Source organism: Camarhynchus parvulus, chromosome 25 (assembly GCF_901933205.1).
Source record: "Camarhynchus parvulus chromosome 25, STF_HiC, whole genome shotgun sequence".
Classification (NCBI taxonomy): Eukaryota; Metazoa; Chordata; class Aves; order Passeriformes; family Thraupidae; genus Camarhynchus; species Camarhynchus parvulus.
The window spans coordinates 1,636,452-1,652,698 of record NC_044595.1 but is presented as its reverse complement, the minus strand read 5'-3'; the positions used below and the strand labels follow the sequence as shown (position 1 = coordinate 1,652,698).

The 16,247-nt window shown below is 63.7% G+C and overlaps 3 protein-coding genes across 4 annotated transcripts; all 3 read right to left on the bottom strand.

Annotated features, from left to right (window-relative positions):
* Window positions 1–1,824: 1,824 nt before the first annotated feature.
* DUSP23 (dual specificity phosphatase 23) lies at window positions 1,825–5,071 on the bottom strand. Of its 2 annotated transcripts, none has more exons than XM_030965390.1 (4): window positions 4,974–5,071; window positions 3,296–3,568; window positions 2,040–2,221; window positions 1,825–1,933 (listed from the first exon to the last, which is right to left on the bottom strand). In XM_030965390.1, exons 2-4 carry the CDS (start codon window positions 3,563–3,565, stop codon window positions 1,915–1,917), a joined length of 471 nt encoding a protein of 156 aa, XP_030821250.1. In that variant the 5' UTR covers window positions 3,566–3,568; window positions 4,974–5,071; the 3' UTR covers window positions 1,825–1,914. The 2 variants fall into 2 exon arrangements, with proteins under 2 accessions (XP_030821250.1, XP_030821249.1); XM_030965389.1 differs by lacking the exon at window positions 4,974–5,071 and adding an exon at window positions 4,838–4,970.
* Window positions 5,072–6,038: 967 nt separating this feature from the next.
* Window positions 6,039–7,126, bottom strand: LOC115913226 (mucosal pentraxin-like). The gene is made up of 2 exons (XM_030965149.1): window positions 6,959–7,126; window positions 6,039–6,805 (listed from the first exon to the last, which is right to left on the bottom strand). The coding sequence occupies exons 1-2, from the start codon at window positions 7,124–7,126 to the stop codon at window positions 6,107–6,109; spliced, it is 867 nt and encodes a 288-aa protein (XP_030821009.1). The 3' UTR covers window positions 6,039–6,106.
* A 99-nt stretch (window positions 7,127–7,225) lies between these two features.
* Window positions 7,226–8,475, bottom strand: LOC115913450 (serum amyloid P-component-like). The gene is made up of 2 exons (XM_030965474.1): window positions 8,412–8,475; window positions 7,226–8,230 (listed from the first exon to the last, which is right to left on the bottom strand). The coding sequence occupies exons 1-2, from the start codon at window positions 8,473–8,475 to the stop codon at window positions 7,611–7,613; spliced, it is 684 nt and encodes a 227-aa protein (XP_030821334.1). The 3' UTR covers window positions 7,226–7,610.
* Between the last annotated feature and the right edge of the window lie 7,772 nt (window positions 8,476–16,247).

Below are 16,247 nucleotides of genomic sequence, written 5' to 3'. Positions count from 1 at the left end.
GGCCCGGCCTGGCCCCCTGAGCCCGGGGGACTCTGAGGACAGCGTGGAGTCAGCAGGGTTAAGGGCAATAATTCTGCCGTAAGCAGCTTTGGGCCGCTCCGGCCCATGTGAGCTTAGGCTGGACACCGCTGTCCGGCACTGCCACCGCGGCCACGGCGTCCCCAGCGCGGCCACATCGTCCCCACCGCGTCCCCATTGTCCCCGTGCTGGTCCCCACGCAGGGATGGGCACCCCAGACTGGCTGTGCCCTGGCTACGTGTGCCCCCCACAGGGCTCTGTGCCATGGTGTGGCCTCGCTGTGGCATCACCTGGGGGACACGGGTGTGTCCCCAAATCCCCACCATGGGCCACCAGGGCCAGCTGGGTGGCCCTGGAGTTTTGGAGTGACCCCACACCCTGTGGTGAACCCCCTTCCCAATTTTGGGCACATCTGGGCAGGGCACAGCTGGATTGCCAGCAGTGCCCAGCGTCACCACGCCAATGTCACCACCCCAGTGTCACCACCCTGGCACCTTGTCCCCACAGGAGGATGGTGACATTGTGGCATTCCAAAGGAACTTTCTGGGGACTGTGGAGCTGCTGGTTGAGGCGCTGGCCCCAGTTGTGCCCCGTGCACTCCCAGCCATGTGCCACCTGCCCGGAAACGGGGACGGCGACACTGCTTCCAACCAGGATTTAAATGCCACCAAGGTTAGGAGCAGCTGAGAAGAGATTTCCAGGATTGGATTTTTGGATGGAGATGCCTCAATTCCGGCTAAGCTACACTTTAAGCACCAACGTCCCGGGTCGGCCCCCGGGCGCTGACACGGTTGTCACCCTCCACGTGGCATCGGGGCACTGGCGGGTGACAGCTCTGGGGGGGCTCTCTGGGGGCTGCTCGTGGGCCCTGAAGGACCCCAGAGCCAGAACCACCCCAGAGCTGGGATCCCATGGGACCCCACAAAGAGCACCCTGAGGGACCCCAGAGCCAGGAGCCAGATTTGGGACCCCAAAGCCCCAAAGCCAGAACCCAGAGCCAGGAGCCCAGAGCTGGGACCCCAAAGCCAAGGCCCCAAATGAGGACTCCAAAGCCAGAACCCAGAGCCAAGACCCCAAATGAGGACTCCAAAGCCAGAACCCAGAGCCAGGAGCCAGATTTGGGACCCCAAAGCCAAGGCCCTGAAGTGAGGACTCCAAGCCAGAAACCAGAGCCAGGAGCCCAGAGATGGGACCCTGAGACACCCCAGAATGAGTACCCTAAAGGATCCCAGAGCCAGAACCCAGAGTTGGGACCCCAAAGCCAGAACCCAGAGAGACCCCAGAGCTGGGACACCAAGGGATCCCAGAACCACAACCTGGAGAGACCCCAGACCCACGATCCTGGAACCAGGACTCTGAGGAACCGCTGAGTCAGGACGCAGAGCTGGGACCCCAGAGCCAGCATCCAGAGCCAGGAGCCAAGAGCTGGGAACCCGGGGGACCCCAGAGCCAGGGTCCCAAACAACCCCAGAACCAGGACCCTGAATGACCCAAAACCAGGGCCCTGAGGGAGCTCAAAGCCGGGATTCAGAACCAGAACCCTGAGGAACCCCAAACACAGGACCCCAGAGCCAGGGTCCCAAACAACCCCAGAACTGGGACCCTGAATGACCCCAAAACCAGGGCCCTGAGGGAGCTCAAAGCCGGGATTCAGAACCAGAACCCTGAGGAACCCCAAACACAGAGCCGGGACCCCAAATCCCAGGATGCAGCTGCCAACCAAGCTGGGTCTGGGGGTGCCCAGCAGAGCCATGACCAGACATCCCCCCAATGCGTAGCCCAAAACCAGACCTGGAGAGAAACCACAGGCCAGTCCTTTAATGCAGGAGGGGACAGATGGGGCTGGGCACGCCTGGCACTTCAGGGTGCCCAATCCCACGGATGCCATCCATGTCCTCAGCTCTCCTTGCCAGCGCTGCGGAGGGGAAAATGCCACCGGTGAGCGAGGACTGGGGACATTTGGGAGCCCCAGCTGGGGGAGGAGACCCCTGCGGTGACACCCTGGGGAGGGTGGCACCTACCACAGGCACTGGCAGAAGCGGAGCACGGCCTGTTCCTGCTCTGAGGTCTCGATGGAGCCGGGCCGGAGGCGCCGGATCTCGCGGATGGCATCACCACCTGCCAGGTGCTGCTCCTTGCACAGGTAACAGGCCAGCAGCGTGCCAGTCCGGCCATGGCCCAGCATGCAGTGCACTGCCACGGCCTGGGCACAGGGACACAGCACGTGGGTGGCACTGCTGGATGCCCACGTGCCCCTCTGAGTGACAGGTGGTGCCCACTTTGGCGCTGCCCGCGTGGAATCTCTGCCTGGCGTCACCTTCTCTCACCCCCTCCCCTCATCTTCTTAGGTGTCCCTTCTTGAAGTGACAACTCCCTGAGATGTCACAGCCACCAGGTGTCACAGCCCTGCCACAGGTGTGTGTTCCCCTCCAGGTGTCACCCTCCCAAGGTGTCATTGCTGAAGGAGTGTCCATCTCCCAAGGTGCCACCTTCCCAAGGTGCCACCCTCCCAAGGTGCCACCCTCCCAAGGTGCCACCTTCCCAAGGTGCCACCCTCCCAAGGTGTCACCCTCCCAAGATGTCATTTCTCAAGGGGTGTCCATCTCCCAAGGTGTCACCTTCCCAAGGTGTCACCCTCCCAAGGTGTCATTGCTGAAGGAGTGTCCATCTCCCAAGGTGTCACCCTCCCAAGGTGTCACCCTCCCAAGGTGTCATTCCTCAAGGGGTGTCCATCTCCCAAGGTGCCACCCTCCCAAGATGTCATTCCTGAAGGAGTGTCCATCTCCCAAGGTGCCACCCTCCCAAGGTGTCACCCTCCCAAGGTGTCACCCTCCCAAGATGTCATTTCTCAAGGGGTGTCCATCCCCCACTAAGCTGCCATTCCCCCGAGATGCCATCTCCCCCCACCCCCAAGGTGTCCCCCACCACGGTGTCATCTTGCCAAGATGTCACACCCTCCAAAGCGTCCCCCACCACCAAGGTGCCATCTTCCCAAAAATCCCTCCTCAAGGTGTTCCTCCCCCCTGAGGTGTCACCCTGCTGAGGTTTCCCCCCAGCCCTCGAGGTGTTCCCCACCTTGAGATGCCACCCCCTCAAGGAGCCCCCTAAGTGCTCCCCCACATGTCTTCCCTTGTGTCCCCTCCCCTGGTGTCACCACCCCAAATGTCCCCTCCAGTCTCCCCCAGTGTCTTCCCGCAGTTGGCCCCCAAGTATCTCCCCCCAGCTGTCCCCCTGCTGTCCCCCCGCTGTCCCCTGCCCCAGGTGTCCCCGGCCATACCTCCCCGCGGCCATTGGCCTCCTCCACGATCTGCAGGAAGCTCTGGATCTGCTCGGGGCTCGGCGGGGTGAAGTCGGCGATGCGGAGCCGGTGCAGCTGGATTTGGGGACAGCAGCCGTGGTGGGGCGGGGCCCGCTCGGTCAGGGACACCAGGTGTCGCACGCCGCGCTCCCGCAGGTACCGGTAGTGCCCCGGTTCCCGCGGCATGGCCAGCCCCGCCAGCCGCCCCTCGACCACCCAGGAGAAATTGGGGGGCTCCAATGCACCCATCGCCTGTGGGGGGACAGGGGACACTGCTGCTCTGGGGACCCCAGGAAGGATCCCCTCAGATCCCCCAGGTCAGGGCGCCCAAGTCAGGAGCCCCCAGGCCAGGACTCCCGGAACCCCAGGAAAGATCCCCTGGGATCCCCTGGCCAGGACCCCTACATCAGGACCCCTGGAACCCCCATTTCCAATGCTGGAACCCCAGGAATGATTCCCTGGAATCCCCTAGCCAGGACCCCCAAGTCAGAGCCCCCACATCAGGACCCCTGGAACCCCCATTTCGGATGTGGGACCCCAGGAAAGATCCCCTGGGATCCCCCAGCCAGCCCACCCCTCAGGTCAGCACCTCCAGGAACCCCAATATCACCCTCAGGAGAACGTGGCCAGGCCCCCAAATCAGGTCCCCAGAGACCCCCAGGACCCTCAACACCCCCCCCCAGTAAATGTGGCCAAGCCTCCAGGATCTCAGGAACCCCAATACACTTCCCTCCCCCACCAGGAACATGGCCAGGCCCCCTGGGACCCCCAGACCCCATTACCACCTCGCCAGGGCCCCCAGCCAGGACCCCTGAGACCCCAGATTAATGCCCCCCAACACCATCCCCCTGGAAAACCCTCCATGCCTCGAGAAGCCCCAACAGCACCCCCAAAACCCCCTGGCCAGGACCCTTGGGACCCCTAAATAAAGCCCCCAGACCCCCAGCTCAGACCTTGCCCATCAGGACCCCCAGTCCCCCAAAACCAACCCCCCTGGGGAACCTGGCCAGATCCCCAGGACCCCCAGGTCAAGAACCCCAGACTCCCGAATTCAGACCCCCATCATGTCAGAACCCCCCCCAAACCACACCCTAGAAAACGTGGCCAGGGTACCCCAAAGTCCCCTGCACCCCCTTGCCAGGACTCCTGGGACCACCAAACGAAGCCCCCAGACCCCTCAATTGAGACCCCCCATGTCAGGACCCCCAGGCCCCCCAAAACCACACCCTGGAGAACATGACCAGGGTACCCCAAACTCCCCTGCACCCCCTTGCCAGAATTCCCAAATAAAGCCCCCAGACCCCAAATTCAGACCTCTCAATTGAGACCCCCCCTTCATGTCAGGAGCCCCAGGACCCCCAAAACCACACCCTGGAGAACGTGACCAGGGTACCCCAAACTCCCCTGCACCCCAAACCCCCAAATTCAGACCCCTCAATCGACACCCCTCATGTCAGGACCCTCACACCCCCCTCAGCAGAGTTTAACCGGGTGCCCTAATTCAGACCCCCCCCCCCGCACCTCATCAGCCCCCCGGGATTCCCGTTCAGCGCCCCGGGCCCAGCTCGGGGCTCCCCCGTCCCCACAGGCCGCAGCTCCGGGGCCCCGGTCTCGCTCCGTTCCCTCCGCCCCGGGGTCCCTCCCGGCCCCGCCGTACCGGGGAGGCCGCGCGGGGCGGAGCGAGAACGGGCCGGGCCCGGGCTGAGGCGGAGCTGAGGCGGAGCGGGGCCAGAGTTGGGCGCGACCTGAGGCGGAGCTGGGTCCGAGCTGAGGCGGAGCGGGACCCGGGCTGAGGCGGAGCTGAGGCCGAGCGGAGCCGAGTTTGGGCGCGAGCTGAGGCGGAGCCGGGCCCGGGATGTGGCGGAGTTGAGGCGGAGCTGGGCCGGAGCTGAGGCGGAGCTGGGCCGGAGCTGAGGGGGAGCGGGGCCGGAGCGGGATCGGAGCTGAGGCGGAGCTGGGCCGGAGCTGAGGGGGAGCGGGGCCGGAGCTGGGTCCGAGCTGAGGGGGAGCGGGATCGGAGCTGAGGCGGAGCTGGGCCGGGAGAGGCCGCAGCGAGCGACGGAGATGGCGCGGCGGTGACACAGGGAGCAGTGGGGACACGGGGGAGGTCGGGTGGGTGTCGGGGGGACAAGGGGGGGACCCGCGGCTGCCGGGCCACGCCGGGCCGCGGGACTGTGGGACACGGGGCTGAACCTCCGGGACAGCGAGCTGGAACCCCCCGGGACAGGGGCTGAATCGCCCTGGACAGGGAGGCTGAATCCCCCAAGGGCTCCAGGACTGCACCCCAGAGCTCTGAATCCCCCAGGACATGGGACTATGCCCTACCTGGACATGGGACTGAGCCCCTCCAAGAGCTCCAGAACTGCACCTCCAGGGCTCTGGGTCATGGGACTGAACCTGCCCAAGCTTGGGGACACTGGGCTGTCGCAGGGCTGCCCCCCAACAGTTCTGGCCGCCTGGGTTCTGCCCCAAGCCCAGCCCCACCATGCCTGGGGGCTGCCAGGGGTGCATGTACCCCCCAGGACTGCCCTGTCTCCAGCTCAGCCCCGTGTCCCCAAACCAGAGCAAGGCCTGGGCTGGGAGCTCTTTCCCCCGTTCCCTCCTCACCCTAGGGAGCTTCTGAGCCTGGATCCATCACCTGAGGCCTGCCGTGCCTTGGTGGGCCTCAACCCACTCGCCTGCCCCTAAAGACCACCAGAACCCTAAAAGCACATTTCTCCATTTATGCAATGTTGGGTGGCTTTTGGGGAGGGGGTTACACAGCAGGGATTGGGGACACCCACCACAACCTCAGGGCTTCAGGTACACCTCGGCCACGATCTTGTAGGGGAAATTGTTCCAGCCAAAAAGGGGGGTTTGCTCAGATGTGTCATACAGGGCTGACACGGCCTCCGTGGTGGAGAGCCCCATGTCCCACATGTACACGGATGAAATCTCCCCCACGAAGGACTGCTTGGCATCAAAACCACCCCCGAAGCTGTCCTGGTCCTGCCCCAGCACGATGGATGCTGGCACTCCCACCGTGTAGCCCTTCTGCAGCCCCTTCCTGGGCCAGGGCTTCCCGTTGGACCAGAACCTCACGATGCCCGTGGAGGATTCCCAGCTGGCGCAGACGTGCTCGGCCTCCCCAAGAGTTTCAGGCACCCTGAAGGACAAGAACTGGTTGCCCACGTGGAACTCATACTGGCCAGGTTTGGGCTTGAAGAGGAGGATCTCGTTGCTCTGTTTTCTGGTGGCGTAGGAGAAGAGGCTGTAGGGCCGGGTGAGGTCGGTGTAGGACTTGAGGCACACGGTGAAGTTGTTCAGGGGCTTCTCCAGCTTTGCTGTCACCTGCACGTGGGTGCTTTGGGACTCTCGGGGGAACACGAACACCGAGCTGCCCAGGTCTGCGGGGGGGTGAGTCACAGGTGGGTGACAGAGGTGACCTCCAGCACTCTGGGTTGGTGCCACCACCACCAGCTGTGGCACAGGGTGTTGAATGTCACGTCCCTGTCACCCTCCCTGTCCCTCCCACCACCCGTTCCTGTCCTCAGGATGCCGCTTTGCCATCGTGTCCCCTCCTGCCACCCTTGCCAAGACCCCTGTGCCCTGCACACCCCTCCCTTGCAGAGCTCGGGGTGCCCCTTGTGGGTTCCCCCATACCCCCTTTGCTCCCACCCCGCACCCTTTGGGAGCACTCAGGGTGTCCCACCGACCCCATAACCCTCCCTGCATGTCCCCACGCCCCCCACTACCTTGTGGGGCCGTGGGACCAAGGAGTGCAGTGAGGATGAGGAGGCAGAGCCACAGCGGCCCCATGGCCCCGTCCATCCGGCCGCTGTCACCCCCGTGGGAAAGGGGGGACCCCAGAGCTGCTCAGAGGCTGCTCCGAGGGCACCCGAGAGTGACAGTGGCTTCGGTGGTGACACTGACCTTCGTCCCCAAGCCCCAGGACTGTTGGGAAATGGCGTGTGAGCGTGGGGGGGGACTGGCTTTGGGGACAGTCCCCCTGTCCCCAAGGGAGGGGCCTTCCCATTCCTGACTCCATGTGGGGCTGGGCAATGCTGGAGCCGCTGGATCCGTGTCCTGCCCGTGCAGGGCCGGCCGTGGGGCAGCTCAGCGGGTGTGGGATGGGGAATGGGTGCCCCAGGTGTTGGTGGCACTCGGGGGGACCCTGTCCCCAGCTGGGGAACCTTCCTCGTGGTGGGTTGTAGAGGTGAAGGGGTGCTGGCTGCTGGGGAGATGGGTGTGAGTGACAGGGGTGAGGAGGGGACAGCGGGGACCGAGGCCAGCCCTGCCCCACACCCCCCAGCCCTCAGGCCCCCAGCACCTCCCGGAGCCGGGCTTTCACCACCACATCCCCCTTGACCTCGTAGCTGAGGCTGTTCCAGGCCAGCAGCGCGGGCGGCAGGCGCAGCGACAGGAAGGCCGCGCGCATCTTATCCGGCGACAGCCCCGTGTCCCACAGGTAGACGTCGGTCAGCTCCCCCGAGAAGGAGTTGTAGAGGTCAAAGCCACCCCCGAAGCTGTCCTGCTCCTGCCCCAGCAGGATGGCAGCCGTGGCCCCCACCGTGTAGCCCTTCTGCAGCCCCTTCCTGGGCCAGGGCTTGCCGTTGAGCCAGAACTCGGCGATGCCCGTGGAGGATTCCCAGCTGGCGCAGACGTGCTCCCAGTCCCTGCGGCCCTCGGGGACACGGAAGGTGACAAACTTTCCCCCCACGTAGAAGCGGTACTCCTCGGGCTTGGGCTTGAAGAGCAGGATCTCGTTGTCCTGGGCTTTGGTGGCGTAGGAGAAGAGGCTGTGGGGCCGGCTGAGGTCGGTGTAGGAGCGCAGGCACACGGTGAAGTTGCGCAGGGGCTGCTCCAGCTGCGCCTGCAGCACCACGAAGGCGTCGCTGGGATCCTTGCGGAACACGAACACCTTTCGGTACAGGTCTGGGGACAACAGAGGTGACGTGCTGGGAGGCTGGTGTGTCCCACAGCCCTCTCTGATTGTCCCCTGCCCCAGCATCCTCCAGCCCTGCTGGCTGAGAGTGATCCGAGAGCTGCTGCCACATCCCCCGGGACCTGCTCTGCCCTGTGCTGGCTCCTGTCCCCCCCCCGGTGTCCCCCCTACCTTCCTGGGCCACAATCCCTGTGAGCCCGGCCAGGACGGGCAGCCAGAGCTGCAGGTGGCCCATGGTCGGTGCAGGAGCCGGGCGGGCTCGGCGCTGCCGTCGGGTTTATGTGGCAGAGGAGGGGAGGGGACTGCCGGGGGGATGTCCCAAATCCCATCCTCAGCAGCCTGGTTTCATGCCCAGGGTGGGTGATTTCATGGCATCACGCGGCTGTGCCACAAGACCTGGGGTCACCCGCCTGCACGGGGCTCCCCTTGGGGCTGGGCTCTGGGCTTGTGTCCCCCCCCCCGGGGGACAGGGACACCCCAGCCATGTGTCCACCCGTGTGACAGGGACACCCCGGACACTCCTTCCCCAGGTGTGCCTGCTGTGGGCAACCCCCCGTTGGAGGGATGTGGTTTGATTTGGGGTCATCCGAGGGGTGCAGGGAAAGGTTCCCCTGTCCCCCCTGCCCTGAGCCACAGCTCGGGGCCACATCCCGAGCTCTGCTCTGCCTGTCCTGCCCGAGGGCACAGAGGTGGAGCCGTGGACACCAGGTGGCCGAGTGTCCTGGGGTGACCACGGTGACCCAAGGGGACAGACAGATGGGAAGAGGGAAGATTTTGCCTGCCCCAAATGATGGTGCCGGGCTGGGCGTGTAGAGTCCCTGCAGGGGTTTGATGGATTCCCAATTTTGGGGACAATGTGGGCTCATTTTCCACTGATCAGTCCCCCGGTTTAGCTGGGATGAGCCCCCAGCTCCTCCAGGGCTTGGCTCAGGCAGAGCAGCCCCATTGTCCCCGCTGCTGTGCCCGTGTCACACCCGTGACTGCACGCGCCCTGCCCTCGTGGGCTCTGGCTACAAATGCCCCCGCTCCCCCCTGGCAGGCTCCGCAGCTTCCTTGGCAACTTCTGCTGCCAATTTGGAGGCACGAGGAGCACAAACCCCCCATTTCCCGTCCCCCCATCACCTCCCAGTCCCATCCCGTGCATTAACTGGGCTGGACCGGTGCCTCTGGCAGTTGTGTTTGTTGTGTTTAATTCCCGCTCCATCCTCTTGGTTTGTCAGCAGAGATGGAAAAAATCCCATCACTTCCAAAATCTCCCCCTGGAGCTGGGAAGGAGGGGCTGGGGCTGAGCCTCGGGGATCCCCCAAGAGTCTGGGGGAACCCCCCCCCGGGCAGCCTGGGGCACCCCAAGGCTTTCTGTGCTGGCCAGTCGGGGGGTCCGGCCCCAAAGAGACCCCAAGGGAGGGGACAAGGGGCAGAGGGCACAGAACAGAGGGTCCTGGGGGAGTGCTGGGTGTGGGACAGAGGCTGTGGGGGCACTGTGGGGCCAGAGGCAGATGCCAGGGTGCCAAGGCTTGTGCCAGGTGGCCAGGGGGCAGTGCTGGGTGGCCAAGGTTGGTGCCCGGAAGCCAGGGTGCCAAGTCTGGTGCCAGAGGTCCAAGTCTGGCGCCGAGGGACTGGGGCTCGGTGCTGGGGGTCCAGTCCGGTGCCGTGGGTCCGTTTGGTTCTGCGGTGCAGCCCTCGGAGCTCGGCAGTCCCGGAGCTCGGCATTCCCGGAGTTTGGCAGTCCCGGAGTTTGGCAGTCCCGGATCTGGGCATTCCCGGAGCTCCGTATCCCCCGGAGCTCGGCATTCCCGGGAGCTCAGCAATCCCGGAGCCCCGCAGTCCCGGGAGCTCGGCATTCCCAGGAGCTCAGCCGTCCCGGAGCTCGGCATTCCCAGGAGCTCGGCATTCCCAGGAGCTCGACATTCCCAGGAGCTCAGCAATCCCGGAGCTCGGCAGTCCCGGAGCTCGGCAGCCCCCGAGCTCGGCAGCCCCCGAGCTCAGTAGCCTCCGGAGCTCCGTACCCCCCGGAGCCCGGCAGCCCCGGAGCTCAGCAGCCCCCACATCTCGGCAGTCCCGGAGCTCCGTATCCCCCGGAGCCCGGCAGCCCCGGAGCTCAGCAGCCCCCGGCAGCACCGGCATCGCGGCGGCAGCTCCGGGCGAGCAGCAGCGCCAGGGGCCCGAGGCCGCAGTGCAGCACCCCCAGCCCCTCGCTCAGCCCCAGCGCGATGTCGAAGTGCTCGAAGGAGCCGCAGGTGGGCTCCAGCAGCCCGGCCTGCAGCAGGAACTCCCGGCCAGCCCCGCTCCGTAGGGCGCCCAGAGCCCCAGGAAGAGCCAGGCGAGCCCGGCTCCGCTCGCCCTGAGGCGCGGCACGGCCAGCGCGGCCAGCAGCAGCCCCGCGGGCAGCAGCAGCAGCAGGCACAGGCACAGGGCCAGGTGCAGCACGTACAGCGGTGCCAGGATGCCCACGCTGCGCCGGACACAGGCGGTGCCCGCTGCCACGCCGCTGACCAGCGCGGCCGGAGCGGCCAAGAGCAGCGCCGCCGCCCACAGGGCCACGGCCAAGCGGCGGCTCCGGGGGTCCCAGCGAGCCCAGGCGGTGCCGCAGGAGCCGCTGGCCACCAGCAGCGCCTGGGCGAAGACGCTCCAGTGCCACAGGAGGTGCGTGAGGCGACACAGCCCCGTGCCCAGGTGCCAGCCCCGCGCCACGCCCGCGGCCAGCGCCGGCAGCAGCGCCGCGAACAGCGCCGCGCCCAGCGCCAGCTGTGCCACCAGCGCTCGGCTCTGCGGCCAGCGCCACGCCTGGGGACGCTTGGCCAGCGCCACCAGCAAGGCGCCGGTGGCCAGCGCGGCCGCGACGCTGGTGGCGGCCAGGAAAGGGGGGGCCACGCTCTGGAAGAGGGGACAAAAGCGGTTGTGGCAGGGCGCGGCGTCGTAGTCCAGGAGGGTGTGGTTGCTGTAAGTGTCGTCGTCGTAGGAGAGGTCGCCCATGATTTCCTCCAGGTCCAGGGAGGCCGGGGTCGCCAGGATGCCGGGGCTCTGTGGGTGAGGGCGGTGGGCATCGGGCAGGTGCCGCACGGCGCTGGTGCCGGCCGGGGGGCTGCCCCTGGTGTGGGGATGGCGGGCAGGGCTGGGCAGGGCGGGTTATCAGCGAGGGACACACGGGGACAGCCGGGCTGCGGGGTGGGGCCCGGACGGGGCCGTTTTCTCCCAGGAGGGGCACGGGGAGGATGCAGAGCCCCGAGGGTGGACACGGAGCCTGTGGGGACACGGAGCCCCATGATCGTGCCCAGAACTGGGGACCCTCGGGGCTCTGCTCAGTGCTGGGGACTCCTAAACCCCTAAAATCCCTCAAACCCCACTGGGCACTGGGGACGCCCCCCCCATGATCCTACTCAGAATTTGGGACTCCTGTGACCCCACTCAGCACCAGGGATCCTCTAAACCCCACTCAACTCTCCTAAATCCCACTGGGGATTCCCATGATCCTGCCCAGAACTGGGGACCCTCAGGGCTCTGCTCAGTGCTGGGGACTCCAAAACCCCGAAAATCCCCTAAACCCCACTGAGCACTGGGGATTCCCGTGGTCCTGCTCAGAACTGCGGACCCCTCCATGATCCTGCTCAGAACTGGGGACTCCTGTGACCCCACTCATCACCAGGGATCCCCTAAACCCCACTCAACTCCCCTAAACCCCACTGGAGGAGATTCCCGTGAACCTGCTCAGAACTGGGGACCCTCAGGGCTCTACTCAGCTCTGGGGGACTCCTAAACCCCAAAAATCCCCTAAACCCCACTGGGCACTTGGGGATTCCTGCTCAGAACTGGGGACCCCCCCATGATCCTACTCAGAATTTGGGACTCCTGTGACCCCACTCAGCACCAGGGATCCCCTAAACCCCACGGAACTCCCCTAAACCCCACTGGAGGAGATTCCCGTGACCCTCCTCAGCACTGGGGGACCCCCATATTCCTCCTCACACCTCCGTGCCCCCCCAGCCCTCCCCTCCTCGGGGATGTGACACCCCCAGGGACAGGAATTTGGGGTGGAGGGGGTCACTCACCACGGGGACACAGTTGCCCATGATGCTCCTGCGAGTCTGGGGGCTCTGGGGGTGGCACCGGGGCTGGTGGCACCGGGGTGGGCACCAGGAGGTGCCTGGGGGTGACTTCTCCGCTCCAAAAGGAGCCGAGGACTGCGGGCAGGAGATAAGAGGTGCCCCAGAGCCGGCCCTGCCCTCTCCCGCCCTGGCAAACCGGCGGAAAACGGGGGAACGGCGCTGCCGGGAAAGCCGCGGAGCCGCCGCCGCCGTTTCTCGAGCAGGAAACCATCAGTTCTTGGCAGGACAAGTGCAATTAATTAGGGATTCTTTGTCTTTCCGCACGCTCCTGGGATGGCGGTGGGGTGTGCCAGCTGCAGGGAGGGGTTTGGGGTGCAGGATGGGGGTGGGCATTGAGGGGAACCCCCCATCCTGGAGCCTGGAATTTCCCGGTTTTTCCCTCGGGAGGAAGGAAGGGCTCCCGGGGGTCATCCTGTGGCACTGGAGCAGCTCGGTGACAGGGCTGGTGGCCTTGGTGGCCTTGAGGGACAACCTAATAGCGACATCCCTGGGGAGGAGCAGGGCTGGGGGGGCTCTGGGGTTGGGAATTGGGGTTCTGGTGGTAATTTGGGAGGATATTTGGGGCTGGAAGTGACAGTTTGGGAGGGGCTGTGGAGCAGATTTAGGGGTGAAAGGCCTGGGGAGCTCCAGGGGTTGGGAATTGGGGCCAGGATTTGGGGGTCTCTGAGGGGCAGATTTGGGGGGGAAAGGGCTGGGAGCCTCCAGGGATTGGGGATTTATTGTTCTTTGGGGGAAATTGGGAATCTGGGGGGGATTGAGGGGCAGATTTGGGGGGAAAGGGATGAGGAAGAATCTGGGAATTGACAATAGGGTGGGGGTTTTAGAGGGAATTTGGGAATTGGCGGTTTGGGTGGGATTGAGGGGCAAATTTATGGGGAAAGGGATGAGGAGGAATTTGGGAATTGGTAATTTGGGGGGCTGAGGAGGAATCTGGGAATTGGCAATTTGGAGGGGTTGAGGGGGAATTTTGGAAATAGGAATTTAGGGGGAATTGAGGGGCAGATTTGGGGGGGAAAGGGATGAGGAAGAATCTGGGAATTGACAGTTTGGGGAGGGGCTGAGAAGGAATTTGGGAATTGGGGATTTGGGGGGGATTGAGGGGCAAATTTGGGGGGAAAAGGGATGAGGAGGAATCTAGGAATTGGCAATTCGGGCGGGGGCTGAGAAGGAATTTGGGAATTGGGGATTTGGGGGGGATTGAGGGGCGGATTTTGGGGGTTAAAGGCCTGGGGATCCCCAGGGATTGGGATTGGGGTTGCTGCTCTTTGGGAGGAGGTGCTGAGGGGCAGGATCAGCGTGGCCCCGGTGGGTCTGGGGGGCGGGTGGGAGGTTTGGGGGCTCAGGGGAGGTTTGGGGGGCTGATCTCTGTCACCCTGTCCCCCCCCCTTGACCCTCCCCATCCCCGAACGCAGAGAGAGGCAGGCAGGTAAGGTGTGTGTAATCCAGATATATTTATAGGATTATTTTCCGAGATTAGCACAGGATATTAGAAAGGTTATAAAGTCACATCGACGGTCGTTGGCTCCCTTTTTTTTTTATGTACAGACAAAAAAAAACCACAGCACAACAACACAGCCCAGCCTCTGCCCCCCCCCGGCCTCTCCAGAGCTCCCCAAAATATGGCTTTCGTGTCTATTGAGAGTTCAGTGCCGGCCAGGAAGCCTCCAAGGGGGTCCCCAAATCCTCCTCGTGCCCCAACCCCATGAGTGGGTGGATGTGGGGCCACCAACGGGACCCCCCTAAGGACGGGGCGGTGGCCTGGGCTCTGCCAGCCACGGTGACACCGACCCTGCCACCTCCCCACCGCGTGCGGTGTCACCAACCCCCGTGGGGACGAGGACAGGGGCCGCGCCCCGCCCTGTCAGCCCTCTGTGACACGGGGGTGTCCTGTCACCCCCCAAGGACTCCACACAGTGACCCCAAAAGGGTCAGGGACTCGTTGTCACCGCGGTGACGTGGAGCGGCCCTGTCACAGCTTCCACCTGGAATCCTCCCCGCTTTGGGAGGGTCCCTGTCACCCCCCCAGGGCCACGCTGGTGTCACCCCCAGGTGTGACACCAATCTCCTCCGCTGCTCCCGCCCCCACCAAACCCTTTGGCTCCAGGGGCCACAAGTGGCCTCAGATGGAATCTCTGAGCCCGCCCAGCCCCTCAGCAGCTCCCTCCAGGTGACACCGGGCCAGGTGACACCTCCACAGGTTCCTCTGCCTGCTCCCCCGGCTGCCCTGCCACACCCCACAGCAGCGGGCACCTCAAAAAACACCTCAAAAGCACCAAAACCACCTCAAAATCGTGTCAAAACCACCAAAACCATGTCAAAACCACCTCAAAACAACCAAAACCACTTCAAAACCATCAGAACCACCTCGAAACCACTTCAGAACCACCAAAACCATGTCAAAACCACCAAAACCACCTCAAAACAACCACAACCACCTCAAAACCACCAAAACCAAGTCAAAACCACCAAAACCATGTCAAACCCCCAAAACCACCTCAAAACCACCAAAACCAAGTCAAAACCACTAAAACCACCTCAAAACAACCAAAACCACCTCGAAACCATCAGAACCACCTCAAAACCACTTCAGAACCACCAAACAAGTCAAAACCACCAAAACCACCTCAAAACCACCAAAACCAAGTCAAAACCACCTCAAAACAACCAAAACCACCTCGAAACCATCAGAACCACCTCAAAACCACTTCAGAACCACCAAAATCGCCTCAAAACCATCTCAGAAACACCGAAACCACCTCCAAACCGACCCAAACCGGGCTGTTCTCCTTTGGAGCAGCTCTGGAGCAGCAGAACCAGCAAGGAACTGAATTCCAAGAGGGAAAATCCTCCTCGTCCCTGGCAGCTCCCACCTCCCCGCTCCCATCCCTGCTCCTGGGACCCCTGCAGCCCCCAGGAGATGGAATTCTGCTGCAGAACACATCTGGATGAGTTTTATTTGCAGGAATCACTCGGTTCTGGGGACCTCAGGTGGTGGCAGCGCCAGGATTCATCCCCCAGAGGTTGGAAAGGAGGGAAAACACCCCCAAAACCACCTCAAAAACTCCGTGTCCTGCTCTTTCCCGGTGGCAACGCTGCTCCTGACACAGCTGAGCCATGTTGGTCACCTCTGCAGTGTCCCCAGTGTCACATCCCTCACTGCCACCTGGGTGTGGCATCGAGCTGGGCATCCTCTGCCTCACCTGAGCCCCATTTGTGCCCCCAAAGGTGGCACAGGTGGCACAGGTGCTGGCAGGGTTTGCAAGGGTGACACTTCCAGCCCTGGGGAAGAGCTGGTGAAATTCTTCCTGCACCTCCCAGGTGAGGTTAGCCATTTCTTAAAGGGTTCCTTCTCCTCCAGAAAACCCCAAATTCACGGGGTGACCTCCCAGGTGATGTTAAACCTCCCAAAATCCATGGGGTGACCTCCCAGGTGAGGTTGCCCCCATCCCAGAGGGTTCCTCTTCTCCAAACGACCCCAAATCCATGGAGAGACCTCCCAGGTGAGGTTACCCCTCCCAAAATCTATGGGGTGACCTCCCAGGTGAGGTTGCCCATTTCTTAAAGGGTTCCTTCTCCTCCAGACAACCCCAAATCCATGGAGAGACCTCCCAGCTGAGGTTACACCTCCCAAAATCCATGAGGTCACCTCCCAGGTGAGGTTACCCCCATCCCAAAGGGTTCCTCTTCTCCAGACGGCCCCAAATCCATGAGGTGACTTCCCAAGATGAGGTTACCCCTCCCAAAATCTATGGGGTGACCTCCCAGGTGAGGTTACCCATTTCTTAAAGGGTTCCTTCTCCTCCAGAAAACCCCAAATCCACGGGGTTCCAGGCCCAAGGGCATCTCCTGCCACCCCCTTGTGCCCAGACTGGGACGTGGGATCCCAGAACACCTCATGCCAAGG